The sequence below is a fragment of the Mirounga leonina genome, unplaced genomic scaffold (genome assembly GCF_011800145.1).
Source record: "Mirounga leonina isolate KUSES-001 unplaced genomic scaffold, KU_Mleo_1.0 Mir_152, whole genome shotgun sequence".
Classification (NCBI taxonomy): Eukaryota; Metazoa; Chordata; class Mammalia; order Carnivora; family Phocidae; genus Mirounga; species Mirounga leonina.
In genome coordinates, this window is record NW_023270380.1 from 8,011,084 (window position 1) to 8,031,777 (window position 20,694).

Genomic DNA, 20,694 nt, shown 5'->3' on the forward strand with positions numbered 1-20,694 from the left:
AGAAGTCTGGAAATATATTAGTAACCAGCAGTCAGTCCTTATGACAGTGGTCCTACTGAAAGGTACAGGTTGAGGGGTGGACATAGAGTAGGGCCCCTTCCAGGAGCAATTTGATATGGCATCTCTGCAGCATTGAAATCAGTGTGTAGAAAGTACAAAAGCTAATCTGAGAACAACCCATGACTGTTGCTGAGAGAAAATGCCATAAGATTAATTTCCTATGTGACACTATAATCTTTTCTAATGTATGTGTGTCCTATTCTCAAATCCGTCTTTATTGATAAGAAACTGAGGTAAATTAGAATGAGCTCTGAGTAGCAAATAATACTGTGTTTTCTGAAGTGCACACCATTTATGGTCTACCAGTTGTCTTCCGAGCAATTGTTTATTGCTATTTTGCTTCTTGTCCTCATCCTTCCTTAAGGTCACAGGATCCCAACGCAGCAAGGTAAAACTATATATATGTGTGTATTTGTCTGGGTCTGAGTTTCGGTTTCTTGTGACATTTACCTTTGTTAGACCCAACATCTTGGATTCTTTTGTAATAAAAGGTCTTGGTGATCTTTTTACAAGTTTGTAGCTCCCATGTACCCCTTCCTTGACACGGGTTTATTCTTCTTGGAGTTTAAATTACTCATAATTGAAATTTTATCCTACATGTGAACTCTTGGCTGCATGCTGTGCTCAGGTAAAAAGGGGCTAGCCCTTTAGCTGATTAACTTTTAGCTCGGGACCTTTCAGGACCGCATTCTGGCCTCATCCCCTCTTGATGCTTATTTAATACAAGTCTTGTTACTTGAAAAAAGACATGATAAATGGCATCACTGGTGAGATTGGAAAGAAGTCTACTTTCCCATTGTGCTAGTAATCTCTCCAGTTAGTAACTGGAGAGGATGTTCCACGATGTTAATATTGATTTCAGCATTCATTACAGGGAAGAACTTGATGATTATTTCTATCTCTTAATATATTTTGAGTAGCTAAGTGCTTGGAACATTTGCTAAAAAACATTTTGATCTAGCATCACAAAATTTTTTCTTTGATAGGAACCCCATTAAGCTTATATTTTATTTTCATGAGACTAATTCATAGGAAAATTGATCAGAACGTCCCAGGGGAAAAAAATACCCATAATGGCTTTAGTTGAAAAAAAAAAATTGCTGTTAAAATGAATTTAGAATGTCATGAAGAATCTATTTAGAAGAAACAAATGATAATATTTTAACTCACTCTTCTATTTGGAGGAATATATTATTATTACACTATGATCCCTATAAATTTAAAAATTTGAATTCATACAGCTGTCAGATATAGCTCTAGTTGGATGGATATAATAGTTAATGACTTATAACAGACATAACAATAATATATTCTGGGCTTAAATAGTAGGTAATAATGAGTGTGATACTCAGTTGGTATTTATGCTTTTATCACTAATTATCTCAAATAGAATTCTTGTGGATTATTGAGGGTCGAAAACATGAAGGTACCTCCTAACAGTAGCCAAAGATTTAATGTCCTAGCACCAAACTTCATGCCCCAAGAGTGTGGATATCTGTGGGATAAGGGTAGATAAAGAAGGTCAGAATCAGAAGGCCTTGCTGGTTAAGAAAACCATCTTCCTCTGAAAGAGGAATGCAGTTTCAGGGGAATCTAAAAGCAAATCCAGTTTGGTATATATGATCAAATTTGGTGACATTAGAGAAGTTCCCAATTCAGAAAAGAAGTCTAGGAATGGTTAGTAGAATCTGCTTTTAGCGTATAGAATGCAGGCCAGAGTGAAGACAAGAAATCAGGTGAGGATATGGAGCCTGACCTGAGAGAACAGGCTACCTGCCCTGGATTTAGGATGATGGGCAAGACATTCACAGAGTGGTGAAGCCTGGCAATTAGTCACATAATTGTCCCCCATGAAACAGGATTTTAAAGTTTCTTATGATTGCTACTTATGAACATAACACCATAGACAATATTGGGGAATTTGTACTTCTTAACCAGATATTTTACTGAATTTCCATGTGATTTGGGACTATAACTTACTGTGTATGCCTAATTTGTATAGCATGCTACTTTTCACAAAATATGTCCTCTGTGAGTAAGCAATAGAAACTCTTACCAAGTTGAGAAACAGAGATGTGCAGGTCCTCGCTCACCTATGAAGATACTCTTGTCTGAGGTTGACTCTGTGATACCAACAAAACCATTAACAATTTGACCAGACAACTGGATTATTACTTTCTCTTTATAAATTTAGTAACATACCAGACTTTTTAGTTGAGGTTTCTCAACTAGAGATAGTCTCATAGTGGAATTTTCATCTAAGTTATAATAAACCTGAGACGTTATCTGGCAATTTCAAGAACTCTTAAATTATGTTAAATAAATTTGGGAATAACAGTTTGTGATAATTGAATTTTATTCCCATAACTGACTGATTATTAATAGTTGCTGTACTTTACAGTTAAATTCTTTATCTGTAAGTATTCAATGAAAATATGAAGAAGGAAGTAGGCATTTTTAAAAGGGGGCATTATAATTTCCAAGAGGAAAGAAACAAAGCTTAAGAAACATGAAACATGGGAAATGGGGACCAAAATGCTTAAAATATTTGCCAGCTCTTTTCTTATTCTATCACATCTATGTTTTACTGGTAGGATTCTGTTAAAACTTGCAAAGAGATTTAACTTGATAATTTTAATTCCCTACTTCATCGAAATAATATAGGTAAATATTCTCTACAACTGTTTATTTAAAAACTTTATTGCTTATTTAGTTAAGTATATATAACCTTTTTAGATTTGGGACTACTTCAATACTAAAACTACAAAAAGGACTGTTAAATCTTAATAAAGTCAAGGAATAACTGAAAGGGAAGGAATAACTGAAAGGGAAGAAATATCTTAGCAGTGACTCAAAATGTCCATTAGTACAGTTGAGTGCATTGTTTAGCTGTGAATTTTTATAAGCCAAAGCAAATAATAATAATGACAACAACAAATTAATAATGTTGCAAGTCAAAGCAAGTCTGAGCACCATGGATTTTTCTCACCTAGATTCACAAAGAGATTTGGAACCAGAACAAACCCCATTTTTAAACTTTGATTTTGCAAAATACACACAAATGTTCCCCATACGGTTGCTTCTTCCCTAATGCCATTCTCTAAAATCTGAGTGTGTGGCATTAAATGCTAATTCAACGGAAGCATATCTGTGGACTATTAAGGTACTATAATATAGATTTATTACTTAATAAAGACTGAAATTAATGAACGTGGAGCTTAAATAAGCCAGAGGGATGGAGCATTGACTTGCCTTCTAGACCATTTTTCTCAAATATTAGGCAAGTTGCATCATCCTTTGGCAAATTCCCAATTTCTAATTCACAGATGAATTCTCTGCTGAGTCCCTGAGGTCCTATTATTCTGTACTGTTGATTAAAGAGAATAACTTGTGTCTTAAATACTAAATACGCCTATGGCAGAGTTGACATTCTGTAATAAAAGACTTAAGAGACTAACTTACATTCTCTCCCAGATGGGCCTCAGTCATAACTAAAATGACATCATACCTGCTAAAGTATTCAGACCAATACCCAGCCCGTATTCCAAAATATGCACCACTAAGTGTGGAAGAATCAATTTAGGCCCCGATGTCTTAAGGTCTGATGTTATATAGCTCTACCCAATGACAAAATCACCTTTTTCTGGCCCCTCCAGTGGTCTAATTTTGAATAGAATTCCATTCCTTGGCAATCCTGCAAGAATAAATTGGCTGCAAGATGTACCCTCTCCAATAGCTATATAATTTGATCTTTGAATGGGTTTATTTAGTTCTGTTCATGGGAACAAAGCAATTTAAATAAGAAGGGCGCCCTGAATCTTACCTAAGACAACACTCATATATATAAAAAAATTAAACATACAGCTATGGATATAGAACATTGAAACATTGGTTCCTTTTATCAGGTAAACTTAAGAGTTACTTAGTTTCTACTACAGAAGCACTGTGGTATCCAAACTAGGGACTAAAGTGTTGAGTTGCTTGTTGTACTATTGAATGGTAGAGGGGAAGGGAGAAGGAATTTTGGTGGCCACTGTTCTCATGCCTCTTGCTGTAACCTGCTAACTACATTGTTATATACTGAAATTATCATCCTTAAGTAATACCCTCATGCCTTAGCCCAGGTTTCTTAGAAAACAGAGAAAGAGATCCTGTGCTAACACTTTATTGGGATTGGGGGGGGGGGAGGGTTGATATAATCCCAGGGGAGTAAGAGTTAGGAGAAAAAGAGAGCAGATTATCTAAGGAAGGAGGCAGCGCAAATACAAGGTAGTGGGTTCTTGAGCTGACCGTGCCTATTCAACATAGTATCAGACGGCCCTAGAAAAACTGTTATGTATGCATCTTGGAACAGTGCCTCCTGGGAAAGAAGGATGAGCACTGGTTTTGCCCCACCTCCTGTCTTTTATTGGTCACAGGGACTTAGTTTCTTCACACTTCCTGATGTTAAGCAGATTTTCCACACACACCCGCCTGGGAAAGCCAAAGCCAGCTTGGGTCCAACCTATCGAGAGTTCAGGCACGGCAGTCTCTCTGTATATGGAACTTCCTTACTGGGTGGTAGAAGTGGTAGGAGCCAGCTTTTATAACCACACTCTGTCTGAGAAGCAAGGCAAGTTGCCAAGTCTTGGAGAGAAAGGGGGTATAAGTGTGCGATGAAGTATTGGTCCTGGCGTGAGGAAAATTCCCAGAAAGCACAGTCCTCTCTATTGTGTATGGTAACTCAAGCATATCGAGTATGTGGACCCAAAGAGCAAACTGTATAGAACATATACTTGAACATATAGTTGTGCATTTTTGATGCACACAAGTTTGACATAGTGTGCTATTATTTAAAAATAATCCTGGTTGATAATAATTAATCCCATAATGCTTGCCTGCATTATGTAGAGCAGATGGGATATAGCAGAATCATTCAGAGCATAGATATTGGAACGAACCACCTGCCTTTGAATCCCAACTCCACCACCTACCTGTGTGATCTCAAGCCGCAATTTTCCTATCTATAAAATGGAGCTAATTATAGTATCTATTTCATGGGATTGTGGTAAGGATTAAATTAGTTAATACATATAATACACTCAGAACATTGGCTTTATTCTGGCATTACTGTTATTATGCCTTTTTTTTAAAAAAAAAGATTTTATTTATTTATTTGACAGAGAGATAGAGCCAGAGAGCACAAGTGGGGGGAATGGCAGAGGGAGAGGGAGAAGCAGGCTCTGCACTGAGCAGGGAGCCTGATGCGGGGCTCGATCCCAGGACCCTGGGATCATGACCTGAGCCGAAGGCAGATGCTTAACCATCTGAGCCACCCAGGCGCCCCTGTTATTATGACTTTTAATCAATTTTACCTTCCTACTAAAATCAAGCCAGGGAAGCCCTTAGAAAAACGTTCACAGGATGGTGAACACAGAACTACACAGGACAGGAGACCTAGGATCTCATGCAGGTGCCCACCAGGTGACCTTGAGTGGGTCACATTTAAATTACTCTGTGCCTCAGCTTTTTCTGCTTTGAACTAAAAGCTTTAAACTAGATGTTTTCAGGGGTCATACCCACCTTTAAAAGTGTCTGATTTGCTTTTCATGAGTAAGTTCTTTTCATTTTTCAGGGCCAATTTCATAGTGCTCCTAAATGCATGAATATTAATAGAAGCATGCAAATTTTTGGTATTTTTTTCTTCTAGTCTTTCGTGGAGGAGTGAAAAAGAAAATAAACTTGATGTTATTTAGACTAGTAATGTCACAATAAAAATGCTTTATAGACACTAGCCTAGCTTCTGTACATATATATGTATCTCTACCTTTTCCTAGTTTGGTGTTTAAAGTATCACACAATTATACATGACACAGGTAGATATAGAAGGAGAAAGTATAGAGGTATGAGAGGGGTTCAAGGACACCAAGTGGAGCCTTCCAAGAATGAGGTTAGTCCAGAAACCAGTGCCTTAGACTCTTGCTAATTAGCAGGAGTTTGTTAGCACTTACAGATCCCAAGCTTTCTAGGAGTGAGCATCAAGTCACAGAAATTTCACAGTTTACTGTATCAGTGGAATAAACACAGTCTTCTTGTTTGGGAGAAACAAAAATTCATGAGGATCTCTGTGAGGAGGACAACATGTCATATAATCTGCAGCAATTCAATAGAGGTAATAATTTGAGAATTTATACAATAAAGTTCAGATGTCCAGGTGACATCTGAGGATGGCTGAGCATAGGATAAGTACCAGGAGTCTAGAAGAATGAAAGGACTATGTTTCCTTAAGACAGTCTCCAGAAAAATCCCTCTCTCAGCTGAATAGGTAACATTTGGCAGGGAATTAGAGACTGCATCGAGTACTTACAGAGTTCACGCAGCTGTTTCTCAAGGGTTTATCTGGGGTAGGACCAGTAACTATGTGTGAAAACTTAGAATTATAAACACTAAAACTTAAGCTAGAACTGAGAGAACTCAAAATCCAAATAATGACTTGTCATGATCTGCTCTATGGTAAAATTTATTCTAACTTCTCTTTTTCCCGCAAATTATCCCAACATTCTGGCACCTTCATGATCCAGCCGTACCTTCGTATTAGTAGAGGTCATCAAATCACCTTATTGTTCTTCTTCTTTCTTTTGTCAGGCTATGTTAGTAGAACTACATAGCATTTTCTTTCTGTATTCAAGGCAGTATTCGGTACTTTTAAGGCTTAAACAAACAAATAGGTAAATGAAGCCTGTTCTAAATCAATTTTGTGCTCAGAACAAACCCCATTCCCTCTAATGATAACTCAGTCTAACCTTGCTAATTTGATACCTTCTGATTTTATAGTGGCTCATTTTTCTCCTACTTTATAGTTTGTTTGTGAAGCTTTTTGTGATGTAATATAAATTTTGTCAACAGGACCCTGAAATGGAAAATTATTTCAATGCAGCTAGGTTTTATTGTTTTAGCAGAGTGCTAATTAGTCTAAATATGCTGAATCCAAGGGAAACAATATTTTAACAAGCGTGGAAGTATAAATGATGAAGAAGTAACCCATAGTCACACTACACAGCACATCTAAACTCTAGAGCCTCCAACACATTAACTGGACTACATTTTTCTGCTTTAGAATTTTTGTCCTCTCTGATTGTCTATTAGTAAAACTTCAGCATTTAAACAAAGTTTGCTTTGTGTAAAAACATTTCTTTCTTTTTGTTTTTTGTGTTTTGGTTTTATTTGTTGTTGTTGTTAAAGAGAGAACATTAGAAATTATGCCCATCCTATTGAAAAATAGAATTTATTATACTCTTCAGTATTCAGCAACAAAGACAATGGGTAATAAAGGTACAGACAGTAAATTAATTGAGCTAAAAAAAACACAGTTTGAGAATTATTGTTTGCATATGTATGATTCTCGACCTCTTTGACCATGTACCAAAAGCAAACTAGAGTTTCTCATTTTACTAGCCTTGTAGCTCTTCAAATGAAAAGATAACATTTGTCATTTCAGATTATAGATACTACATGATACCACATTATTTAGTTCTGTTACTCATTCATCACATTTTCTTGAACACCTATTATGTGCAGGGAACTTTACTGGATATGTACACTTGTATTGTGGTTAAAACAAGCAAACAAAACCTCTGGAGACCCTGTCCTCATGGCACTTACTTGTAGGAAACTCCATATACATTCATTTAATTTTTAAAAAAATTTAAAATTGATAAATTTGAGGGACCATCCATTTTTAAACAAAGTTAGAATCTTAAGTGTTTTCCTAGCACTGCAAATCAATTCTTTATGAATGTGGCCAACCTACAGTATCAGAAACTAGAATGCCAAACGAAATTAATGAAATGGACAATACAACTCTTATCTATATTTTTGTTTTCCCTTAGTATGAGTTGGCTTGTTTGTGTCATAAACCAAATTATTACTACCATTTCACTGCCGTTCACTTTTGTCCTCATAGTTATCCAATCGAATCTCCTGTATTTCCATCTTTTTTTTCTTATAATGTTGAGATTCAACATCACCTTGTAGGTTATGACTACATTTAAGATGCCAAATCAGAAGAATATTTAATGTTGACTTATTGCAAAATTATGGGAAAGATTTTTAAAAAGAGTTCGGCTGCTAGAGATTTCTGTTCACTTACAGGTAGCTTCCACGTGCAGCTGAAGAGAAAAACATTGTAAAAACCTTTTCAGCAGTTGCTGAAGGCTTGGAAACTTGAAGGAAAAAAAGCAAGCCGACTGGGCTCACGCAGTGTTAGGCACAGACCGAGCTGTGATGCACAAACCACCCAGAATGCCCACATCACTGAGGAGGGTCCATCAGAAACAGGGTACAAGTTTTGCTGTCAAAAGGCTGCTCTCCTTTAAAATATCATTCATCTCCATCATAGGGATAAACTATTTTCTCCATCAAGGAGCAAGGGGCAGTTGTAATTTTTTTTTTTTATTTCAGTATTTTTCTCATATAAGACAATTTTAGAAGAACTGAATGGATTTTTTTTCTTCAGGCCTTCTACTCCCTTCTATGCCCCCCCACATCAAATGCTAAAAGCGAGGCACCCTGGGAAAAAATGAAAGAATATTAGCACCTTTATTACCAACTTCAGTCATACTAAAAGCAATCATGATGTGGAATACTTCCCATTCAATGTCTGCAATTTGATCATAGGTCTGATTTATTACCACCACTGACCTTGAAGAGACTCATAACAATCTTATTAGGAAAACAGCTGATAATTCCTAGTTGCTCTTGGTGATCAGAACTTTTTGCCTAAGAGAAAATTGAAATTATGGAGCTCCTCCCCCCACCCCAACCTTTTTTGTAACCTTAGAATCACTGAAAGACTGAACTTCAAGTAGAGGTATTTAAGACCCTTTGGCAGTTTAGGCGGAATCTGGGATGGGGCAGGAACCCTACTTTAAAAAGATGCTTTAAAAAGGTCCTTTCAAGTTGCTATTTCCCCAAGTAAAATACTTTAAAAATATCTACCTTCAGTTTTCTCAGAAAAGCTAATCTGCAGTAAATGTGAAATTAAAGAATTTTCTTTCTTTCCACATAATCCGTCATTTTATCATCTGAAAACTTTCTGGTTAAGCTTTCAAGGTTTTATTTTATTATGCTGTGATAAAATCTCCAACGGTGAGATTGAATTACATGCCCAGAAGCACTTCTCAAAGGACAAAGTACCAGAAAGAAATAATATTAAATATCTTCTGAAGAGAAAGCTTCCAACTCAGTATGACAAAGAAGAAACTCAACCAAGAGGTTGATCTGCTCCCTCTTTATGAAGTATGGGTTTCCTGCTTCTAGATGAGTGCATCTTTTTTAGCTTGATATTTTTTTCATATGAATCTCATCATCTCCCCTGAAGTATTTATTATTATTGAAATTTAGATGCTGTGTGGGAAAAAGGAGGGTGCTCTTTGCCCAGGGAGTTTATTTTTTAAAGAAGGCAATTTGATATCCTGTCTATCTCTTGATCCTCCTGACATTGATCCATCAGGCATGATTTCCATTACTGAAGAGGATAGTGGGGTCTAGAATGTACTGTACAAGTTCTAGCAGATCTTTGAGGTGGTCCACCTACTTTTGGAGCACAAACAGCAAAGGGTTTTGTGGTTTGTTTGTTTGTTTTACTCAAGAATATATGGCATGCTGCCATCTTGCATCTTCTTTGGGTTTCCTGATGACTATCTTCATATGTTCTATTGGGTCAATAGAAGAATCAGTCTTTCTAATTCCCTTGCCTCTTTAGTTGATGAGAGTGATAGGGTGGTTCCTTAGCCAATAATTTCTTACCACTGTCTTACTGAAAATGTCTTCCACAAAAGGAATTGGTTATGCTGGGAAGCAGAAGTGCAAAGTTCTTACATAGCTCTGGCAATGGGAGGAAAGTGAAAGATTGTTGGGTCTAAAAGGAGGGATCAAATGTTGCTGACCAATTTTAAACCACACCTGAAGAGCAGGCGAAAGGGTCTTCTTTCAGTTTTTCTGAAACTGTGTTGTAATGACAATATGGTTTTGTGTGTCTGTGTGGTTTTGTTTTCGTTTTGTTCTTGACTCCGCAGGAAGAGGTTTAAACATGAAGGCAAACCTTTTAGATGTTAGCATGGCTACATATCAAGCAAAGCTGCCTTTTTTTTTTTTTTCTTTTCTTTTCTCTGCTTCCATTTAGACCTATCACATAATTTAAGAAAAAAATAAAACTTTAACCACAGGAGCTCTAACTATAGTGTGAAAAAAAAAAAAACCCTGATCAATTTTGTTTTCGCAGCACGATATTATCAAAGATTTAAGAAACAAATTTGCCAGCCTCGGCGAGAACTCTCTGGTAACAGCATAAATGTCTGTGTTGGTTGCTTTTGATTTGAAGGTTTCTTTTTTCATTTGTTTGAGCCCATTTCTCCCCCCCCCCTTTTAGTTTACTTTCTTTTTCATATTCTGTAACTAGCAAGCCTTCATTTTTTAAACCTCTTCCATCTTCCTGTGTCTATTTTCTGTACTTTGGATGGAAAGTTTATGGCAGCAAAACTGTCACTCTGGCTACTTCTGCTGCAGCTCTTTCTGCTCTTAGGTCATATATGTTTTGGCCGTTGTGTTATGGACATGATACTAATTGACTGTTTCATGTCCCATTGACTAAGCTTCTCTACCACGCCATTTGATGGACTCGCTGTCCTAGGGCTCTATGCAACTTTCATTTTGCAACTTATACTGCTTAGTTCCGTCTCAATTCTCCAGCGAACTGGATAGCTTAAGTGAATGATCCTACCAGTCTTGAACTTGCTGTGCCTTTATATTTTACTTTTTTTTCTTCTTTATGTTTTTTTCTTCTTTATGGTAGTTTAAGTGGAAAAGAACAAACCCCAGCTATTTGCACCAGCAGCACCATGCGGTATCGTTGTTACCACCAGAGAATACAAAATATAAAGGCACACTGCTTCTTTTATTCTTGGGGGGTGACTGGGGAGATGTGTATCATGAGTCCGCTACTTAGTTGAAGCCTACCTTTTCATTCATATCAGCTTTCAACTTTGCTTAAACTCCAACACGTCTCAGTGAATGTTTTTCTGTCATTCGGTGATAACTTGCAACTCGAGCCATTTGCTGAGCAGTATCAAGTTACGGCCATGGCATGGGAGACGATTGAAAACGTAACAGACTGATGCACAAATGTATAATTCAGAAAGTGCAAGTTTCAGTGACGAAGTATAGTACTTCAAAACTGTGATACGGGCTTTGGACTGATCAAACAATTACAATTGAGAAAATCCATCCTGATAAGCCAGTACCAAAAGTATATCAAGAAAAATACAAAGGGGCAAAACCGAGAGTCGAATATTGTTAACATCTGTTGAGTAACATTGTTGGTGTTGAAATGGTCCATAATGTTGTCATAGAGCCCATACATGAAGAGATGACTAAAAATACGGTTTATAGAAAGCTGCTATGCTTAATGACAGCCACAACATAAATGGTTGGGATTTGTGTTCAGGAAAAAGAAATGGAAAAGCAAAAGCTTCTGTACCAACAAGCCAGGCTCCATGACCGCGGGGCAGCTGAGATGGTGCTGCAGACCATCAGTGCCAGCAAAGGTGAGGCTCGCTGCTCCCCTCAGACTTCTTTATGCCCTAGGAGCCCCCTTATTTAAATTCTGCTGATTTAGTCGGTCCCTGAATTTCTTGTTCATCACAAGGTCAGGTGACTTCAGAAAAGCAGGCTCTCATTAACCCAGTCCAACACTGGGTTTTTTTCAGTCCTACTAAAATGTTTATTTCTGTTCATTAAGTTTTGGAAATTCTATCGTGACACAAGCCTAACAAACCATATAAATTAGGGATGGGCAAACGTTTTCTTTGAGAGGCGAGATAATAAAACGTTTTTGGCTTTGCTCGCCTCGAACTCTGCCATAGTAACAGGGAAGCAGCTAGAGACAATACGTAAACAAACTGTGTGGCTGAGTTCCAATAAAACTTTATTTACAAAAACGTATGACAGGCTGGACTTGACCCTTTAGTCCATAGTTTGCTGACCCTTGATGTAAAAGTTTAGACTTTTTAAGTGAGCCCTTCTTAACAATTAAAATACTATTGTATTTTTCAGTGCCAGCCAAGATAATTTTTCTTACATTAGTAATATCTTCTTTGTAGAAACATTTTTACTATAATTTGTAATGGAGTGGAGAAATAACAGTTATGCATTCTGTTATTAAGCACCCCTTTCCCAGATTCCTAAGATATTTCTATCTCTATTATTGTTTCTTTTTCTGTTTTTTTTCTATATTCCATTTCTAAGGTAAGTAGAGGTGAATAACATAAAAATAAAATATACTCAATGATAGACAACTGGTTGGATTTAAAATTTTGTCATTATTGGGCACCTGGCTAGCTTAGTCAGAAGAGCATGTAACTCTTGATCTCAGCCCCATGTTGGGTGTAGAGATTACTAAAAAAAAATAAACTTAAAATTTTGTCATTATTATTTGAATGACTTAAAATTGTGACCAGTCATCCTAATAAAGCAATACTATAAACATAGTAAGATAAAAGTTGAAATGAAATGATAAATGATAGAAGATGTTCAAACATAATATGGAGAGAAGAGGGGAGAGTAATTTTCCTTGAAATCTTAAGTAGCTCTTACTCATTTCAAGTATTATTTTAATATTCATGATTAATTTTGAATCTTTATAGTTTTAGGTGTCAGTATTTCAAAATCAATTGTTTCTTTTTTTTAATTTTTTAAAGATTTTATTAGAGAATGCGCATGCAAGCAAGAGGGAGGGGCAGAGGGAGAGGGAGAGAAAGAATCTGAAGCAGACTCTCTACCGAGCATGGAGCCCCATCTCACGACCCTGAGATCACGATCTGAGCTGAAATCAAGAGTTGGATGCTTAACCAACTGAGCCACCCAGGCGCCCCCACCTTTTTTTTTTTTTTTTAATGTTCCCATACAGTTTCCCTTCCTGAACACATCAGACCGAATTTAGTAAAAACATTGATGGGAAAATATGCATTATTATCCTTGAAATGTTTTTGGTACATAAGTCAGTCTGTCCATTGTTAGGCAGATTTGTAGGGGAGTGATAATTTTAAAAGTGTACGTTTTGAGACAGAAATGGTTAATGTAGTAGGTGAAGTGATACAAGGAACACTATTTTTTGTATTTTTTCAGGTGAGACTGGACCAATGGTAGCTGCAACTTTGAAACTTGGAATTGCTATCTTAAATGGTGGCAACTCCACAGTACAGCAGGTAATGTCTTTAAGCCAACCCCATAAAGTGCTCTTCAAACAGATGGACCATATCGTCATTCCATTGAACTGTTCTAGTCATCCTAGAAGAACTATTAGTTGTAAAATTTTTCATTTTCTGTGTAAAAAAAAAATGCATTTATTTGATGGCTATTTCCTACCAGGATTCAAACATCTAGGTCACACCCTGCCATGTGGGGCACTAAAACGCTCTTGAGAAGTCTGAAGTCCAATCAGATGGTGTCATCATGTGAAATTTGAATTTCATGTGAATAAATCAGCATGAAATGGTTTGTTTTAATAGTGGAGAAAAGTAAATATTCTTATCTCAGGAGCCTAGTTTGGCAACATGTTTTATAGTGTTATACCATCTCTCTCATGTTTTTCTGTATCAGCTTCTGTAATGAGAAAGGACAGTTTACGAACATGGAACTGGTAACTGTTGTTTCTTGGGTAAGTTTTGGCAACGCAGGGAAAGGGCTCCCCTACCAGGAAAGGCAGGGTAAGAAGGGAAGGCTAATGAAAATCTTAGGATATTTGACTTCAGGTTGCTGTGAGCCCTAGAAACACGACAGTGGGACAAAGCCCTGAATATGTTCCCAGAAGAACTTTGATTCTAAGAAAAGCAGAGAAAATTTGAAGGTTGCCTTCGGGTTGGTGAAGATTTGGACTAGGTTAAGTTAGCAACCCAGAGTAGCTGAAAAATTCGTCTTTACATTTTTCTCAAATTGCGTGCCTCTTTTTCTGCAAATACAATTGTGACATTTTCAGGCTGGAGGAGTGTATTGGTCTAATCTAAGCCAGGGTGCCTAACTTTTTCTTTTTAATGCCTCTGACAGTTTAGTGAAGCATCTGGACTCCTCTTGGTGTCATGTTTTTAAATTGCAAAGTGAGATCGCACGGGTTTACACAAGAAACCACACCTAGTGAAATGTGGTTATTCAAATATTATAAACAGGTTTTTGATAAAGTAATTTGTGTTCCTTTATGAACTCGTTAAATAAAAGATCTAGTACTTGATCTAATTATTGAGAAGAAATGATTAGTCTAAACATTTTTAAATCACTTCAACAATGACTGTGATATGAAGATCTCTGATATTTCTATTGGTGACGATATCAGGGTCTGTGTTTGTTGCTTATATTAATAGTTGAAAGGAATGCTAAATTTCCATTAGAACTTAGTGAAAATAATGATGTCTTTTTTCCCCATCCAATTTACAGCTGTCCTTTTTTGATTTCCATAGCAAATGACTACATGACTTAAATTTAAAAAAAAAGGAAAACTGAAGAAAGCTTATCTACCCTCTATAATATTTAGCACCAAATAATTTCCCTTTATGTTTTACTTCAAAAGTCCTTAATTATATAGCATATAGATTCAGAAATCCTTGGAGCTGAAAGGAGCCATGAGAGATCATGTAATATACATACTTGTCTATACAGGCTTTTCTTTTTTCTGTAAACCTTCAGATACATATTCTACCACCTCCCTTTAACTCTGAGCCATATTCCTTGTGTTTTAAATTTCCAGTGATTAATAAGTGCTTCATGTTTTATTAGACCAGTAACTTATCACACTCCCCCCAAAATGGCCGGGTGTTTGTGTGTATCTCGGTGTGTACTTACTTGTATGTATGTGTATATGCATGTGAGGTGTATATATGTAATACACACACATACACACACGTGTGTGTGCATGCACGCGCAGACACCCAGCCTTTACATATTTAGTAACTTACCTTTCACTTAAATTTCTGGAAACCAAATTGCTACCAAAATGTTGACCCTTTTAGCTCAATCCTATTTAGCACTGATAATAGGAATTATTCACCTCTATTCAAGATTCGGAGAAGAGCAGTATCTTTATTTTCTTCAAGCCTTTGGTGTGTCTTCTATCATTTTATCATCTTGTGGGTACTTCTTGTTTGAAACTTCCAACACATCTGTTCCACATTCAAAGCAGCTGTTTCACTGTAATATATAATAATAAGCTAAGAAGGTAGAGCTGTGCATTGCTCTCGCATTTTTTACTTTTGTGTTTAATCAAAATATTGACCACAGAATCTGGACATCGTTCTGACAACAGAGAAGAAAAATTTAATAGTCAATGATTCCTACCATTCCTTGGGTTTAGAGATCATGATAATAGAAACTAAATTTCTATCTATAACATTAGCATATGGTAGTCAACACTACCCGCATTTAAGGACCTCACTTTTGTATGGAAATCTATGACTAGCATCTTGGTGGACCTTCGTCCCAGTAGGCTTGAACTAAAAAATCTGAATCTTCAAATACTTAAAGAGTGACTAGAAGAGAGTTAAGAGTAGTATTTTTCCCCGGATATTCATGGTGCTTATGATGTTTATGTAAAGCAACTCCCTTGTTCTGAGCCACTTTTATTGACATTGAAATATACAACCATCCTGCCTTGACATGCTCATCACTGTTTCATGGTAAAGTTACAGTCATATTTGTATGCACTGAGTGTTTTTCATCTTTATCCCAGGATAGAAAGCATATTTTAGTTGTTTCTTATTTAACAAAAAATGAGATTTGTGTTCAGTGGCCCTGTGGTTTATATATTTACTATAGAAAATGCTTGACTACCTCAAGGAGAAAAAGGATGTGGGCTTCTTTCAGAGTCTGGCTGGTCTGATGCAGTCATGTAGGTAAGCACACGCTTCCCTTGTTTTGGTTCTTCTACTCAGTGGATTGTATCTTTCAAAGTTTTTGTTTTACATCGCTAACACCAATGATACAGAGAATATTTTTTAATGATTAAGTACACATTAAAGTGGGACAATAGAGGATGTCTTATTTTCTATCTTGTTGTTAGCTGTTAGTAATGTCTTAATTATTAACGTACTCACTGTTAATGATGTCTTATCATAGTCTTCCCTATGATTAAATAGGGACCTTGGGGAATTAATGTGTATTCTGCGTACTTGAAAATGAGCAGTGTATGAATTTTAAAAGAGGAGAGGGAAAATTCTGATGAGTTTTATTTGGGAGCTTGTAGACCATTTCTCATTTTCCCTAAATAAATGATCCTTCACCAACTAATTTATGATAATCAGTGTCTATTTTTTACAGTATTTAAAATCACTCAGACAGCATTTGACAAAGGAATCTGACAGATACTTAATGTAATAAGTTATCCAGCTGGAAAAACATGATTATTATAATTATATTTCAGTGTGTCTGCTAACTTTGTAATGTACTCCCAAAGTTGAAACCCATTAATGCCTTATGTTTGCCTTTCACATGGATCATTTCAGTGCAGACCCTGGGGAGAAACTGGGCTGCTACTAGGAAAGTATGCTTGGTAGACATTGAATTGGGGCATGTCTTCAGCGTATGTTAATATTTGGTTCGCATTTCGTGAAACATGATTTGTAGACACTTGCTCTCCTGAAGAAAGAAGATTTTCTATTAGTCCTCTAAGTGTCTTTCTCCCTGTTATTGTAGTGTCCTCGACCTAAATGCATTTGAGCGACAAAACAAAGCTGAAGGACTTGGAATGGTGACCGAGGAAGGATCAGGTATCAATCACTTAAATTAAAAGGATCAACTGCCCCCCCTTTCCTGAAATGAGTCAGTTACCAATTACCTTTTCAATACAAAGAGATACAACGTTATTTTTAAGTAGCCAAAATGCTTATGTGATTCATTTAAAAGTTCATAATTGCACACTCCCTCAGATCACACCCAAAACTCAACCTTCCCTGTTGGCCATTAACTCCTTTTTGTTCCAGACCTACTGTAGGTCACCTTTCCCCTAGTTGGGTGGTAGATCAAGATCCCTTATTAGATAATGAATTATCTGTAAAATTATAAAGCACATGGATGAACCAAGTTAGAGAATGTTTGACTTCTTGTGGCTACTTTGGCAAACTGCCCAACTCTCGGATTCTTCTGTCTCCTTAGAATAGTGATGCTTTGGGATCCTTCCATTAACCATTATTTCAACTGTCTCCTCCCTTTTAGAACAGATATCTCATACATCCATATGTCTTTGCAAGTCCAAATTTGATTAAAATAATTAAGGAGTCATTTTTAATGTTTAAATAATCCCGATCACTTAATTTACATGTGCACAAATAGAATGACTCACATAATCTTAAAGTTTTTTTTTTCTCTGTAAATAGATGTGCATATAAACTAGAAAATTTAGCACACAGGACATTTAAAGCAGAAATAACTATTGCTGCACTTTCACTTCAGTATTTTTAAGAAAAAATCTTCAATATTTTTTTGTCTTGATTTGCTTTTATTCTTTTGTGTTTGACTTTTTTCAATTAATTTATCTTCAGTGAGGCCCTGTGTGTTTATCTGTTTTTGTTTGCTTGGTCTTGTTTGGAGTGGTCATCTTATCAATAAGTGATTAGTTTTGGAGCATCAGATCTTTGATAAAACTAATCTTGTTGCAAAAAAATAAATTTTATCCCATCTGTCATTTGTAGTCTGTTTACCTTTCTGAAATATTTTAGAAATAACTGATCTCTCTAATTATTTCCATATATTTTTGTTCTCACAATAGGTAAAAAGAATTAGCTGCATATTTCTTACTGTTTTCTAAAAATTATCACTTATGTATATTCTAATGCTTCTACTATACAGCTCCTGTGTGCTTTTGTTTTCTGCTTGACATTTGAATGTATAGGTTCAATCATCAACTGTCAGTCCTACAGTTACCTAATTGTGTTAGCTAACTTGAAGGAAAATTGCCAGCAGCAGTCTAAACTTAAATTTTCCAAAATGAATATCCAGCTAAATCTCTTCATTATTAAGGGTTGTGTCAACAGTTATAACACCCAGCCTGAGGGCCCCATCTAGAGAATTCAGAGTCCTTACAAATCTCAGGGCCCATTACCTGCCTGCCTCTGGGGTCTCCAGGAAGCCCTGGGCATTTTCCTTTAGCTGTAAAGTGCCTGAGAATGAATGAATTCTCTGTCCAAAGTCTGACTTCCCTGTCTTGGAATTAGAAATCAATTTCATTTTTCCCTACAGTTATTACTTAATGTTCCAGAGGCATGAACACAGGCCCATTAATCATTCTTCATCATTGTTCATATCGGCTCACGCAGGACCAGTGGCCCCCGGCAGGCTTAGTTTACTGGGTCTCCTGTCCTTTGTCAGCCAGATGCAGACTGGAGTAATATTCGTGAGTCCCAGCTCAGAAATCACTTGGTGAGAATGACCATTCTGATGCGAGAATTAGTCCCATCTCTCAATATGAGATTGATTTGATTTGTTTATTCTTTTTCAACACACACAAATAATTGCCCAAACTGATTAACACTTTTTCTATTTTACTTCCTTACAAACAGCAAGGCAAAAACAACATCTCAACTTCTTTTTTTCCCCATTTCCTTTTCCGTCGACTGTAAATGTACTTTCCTCCCTTCCTCAGTCATCACACATGAGCGTGGTAATTATTACAAATGATCTGCCTTTTCTTTATTTGCTACTTCATTTGTCCTTAGCTTTGTGTATAGTCTTGACAGTGACAGTTTTTTTGTGTGTGTGCATTTCTTCCTTTTATAGACTGTTTAACGAATAGATCATTTCATTTCCATCATCATGCATCCTTTTATTTTGAAACTCATATACCAAGCTTTCCTTTTTATTTCTTTCCATGAGGATGTGCAGTTATTAACATATTAGTCACAGAGGGGCGAGAAGCATTTCAGTTAACGTTTCTGGATTTGTTTTGTTCCGTTTCTTTCGTTTTCAAAAAATTCTGGTGGATCCAGTGTTTGCAACTGTTGTGTAAATGAATGAATCATAGATGTGTGCGGTAGTCTCCATGTGACGTTTCTGTCTTGGACACACTGTGGCTTTATGGCTGCACCAGTGGGTGCATGGGAAAATCAGTGGTGATCTGGTTAGGGGTGGGGTGGGGAGACTGGGACTGGCTGAGTCTCCTCGTGGCCAGGGGGCTCTGCCAGTTTCCTTCCAAATGTTGAGAGATCTACAGAGTTTTACTCCAGTCCTTTGAAAACATCACACATTAAAAACCTTCTTAACATAAAAACTGTTTTTCATTCTTGAGACTGACTTCGAAGATTGGTAGAAACAGTTGCAAACTAATGTAATAACACAGATGATAGTTTCTAAAAGACATGATAGGCAATGGTAATAAGCAAGGGATGAGATTTTTGAAGAGATCAAATTGTGCTCTCCGAATATTCTGGCTTGCCTTTTTCAAGAGGTCAATTAGGACACACAATGGTAATTCAGTCGCTCTACGAATAATGTACTTCCCAAATTAAGAATGCCTAGGGCAGCTCTGTCTTTTGGCATATTTTAAAAATTTCTGTGACATGCCCATTCTTTTGTTTAAGGGTCTACAGAAGTTAAGAAAAGTTTGTACCCTCATAGAAGAAGGAAAATCGATCATCCCTCCCAGAATACATAGAGAAGGTTGAAAAATCTCAATCTGTTATCTTCAGAGCCTGAGGCCCAAACAGTATAAACTCAGCCCTGAGAGAATAATCTGATGATCTGACTTTTCTCCATCCTAACCAGCTGTCTCTATTAGGCTAAATCTCTTCCTGATGATGATAAGAATGATTGTAAATTATATAGCCATGCCAAGTGTTTAATTTAAATATACCTTTCTGATACCTACAACCACCAGTATGATATTGTCCCCATTTTATAGGTAAAGAGACTGAGGGGTGGAAAGGTTACATGGCTTGTCCAGTATCACACAGTGTAATGGCAGGGTCAAGACTGAAATGCAGGCCTTCTGCCTCCCACTGTTACCAATTGCACAAGCCAGTCCCTTCCTCCATCTTTTGATATCTTCCCGGGGCTTATTTTATACTCACCGTATTGGGTTAGGTAGTATTTTTTGCTTCTTTACTTATTGCTCATTCCTCCCTTCAAAGACACTAATCTATTGCCAACTTTTGCACTTAATGTTGAAGTTGTAAAATCACTTTGGAACTTTGTATGGTTACACGTGATACTCCTAATCTTGTTTTGAGATACCATTGGGAAATACATGCCTTTTTAAGGTTTGTATGTAAGGATTTCAGACTAATCATTTAACACTCCTTTTTCCACTGCTGTTACCATCCTGTAAGTTTGCCAGTATTTACTATCCCTTCTTCCTAAATTTCCCCCGTTTCTACAAAAGCCAGGACCTCCCACTTGTTTTAAAAAAAAAAAACAAAAAAACAAAACAAAACAAAAAAACCAGTTTTCCTTCACAGGTGTGTTTAGTAGATTTGTGATGTGCTCGGTGTTGTCCTCTCTGTATATTTTTTAGTCATATGTGTTTTCCTTTAACATATAATGAAGTTCAAAACCAAAAACCTATATGAATATTTAAAATTTCATTCCATCCGTGGATTTTTTTTTTTTCTCAGAACCATTAAA

General features: G+C 36.6%; 1 protein-coding gene across 1 annotated transcript in view; it reads left to right on the forward strand.

Annotated features, from left to right (window-relative positions):
• The window catches only part of RYR2 (ryanodine receptor 2), a 725,313-nt gene that overhangs the window by 638,994 nt on the left and 65,625 nt on the right, over positions 1-20,694 (forward strand). The window contains exons 80-83 of the mRNA XM_035008528.1: positions 11,543-11,642; positions 13,222-13,301; positions 15,898-15,974; positions 16,774-16,847. Of these exons, the coding sequence (XP_034864419.1) occupies positions 11,543-11,642; positions 13,222-13,301; positions 15,898-15,974; positions 16,774-16,847 (331 nt within the window). The remainder of the gene's footprint in view (positions 1-11,542; positions 11,643-13,221; positions 13,302-15,897; positions 15,975-16,773; positions 16,848-20,694) is intronic.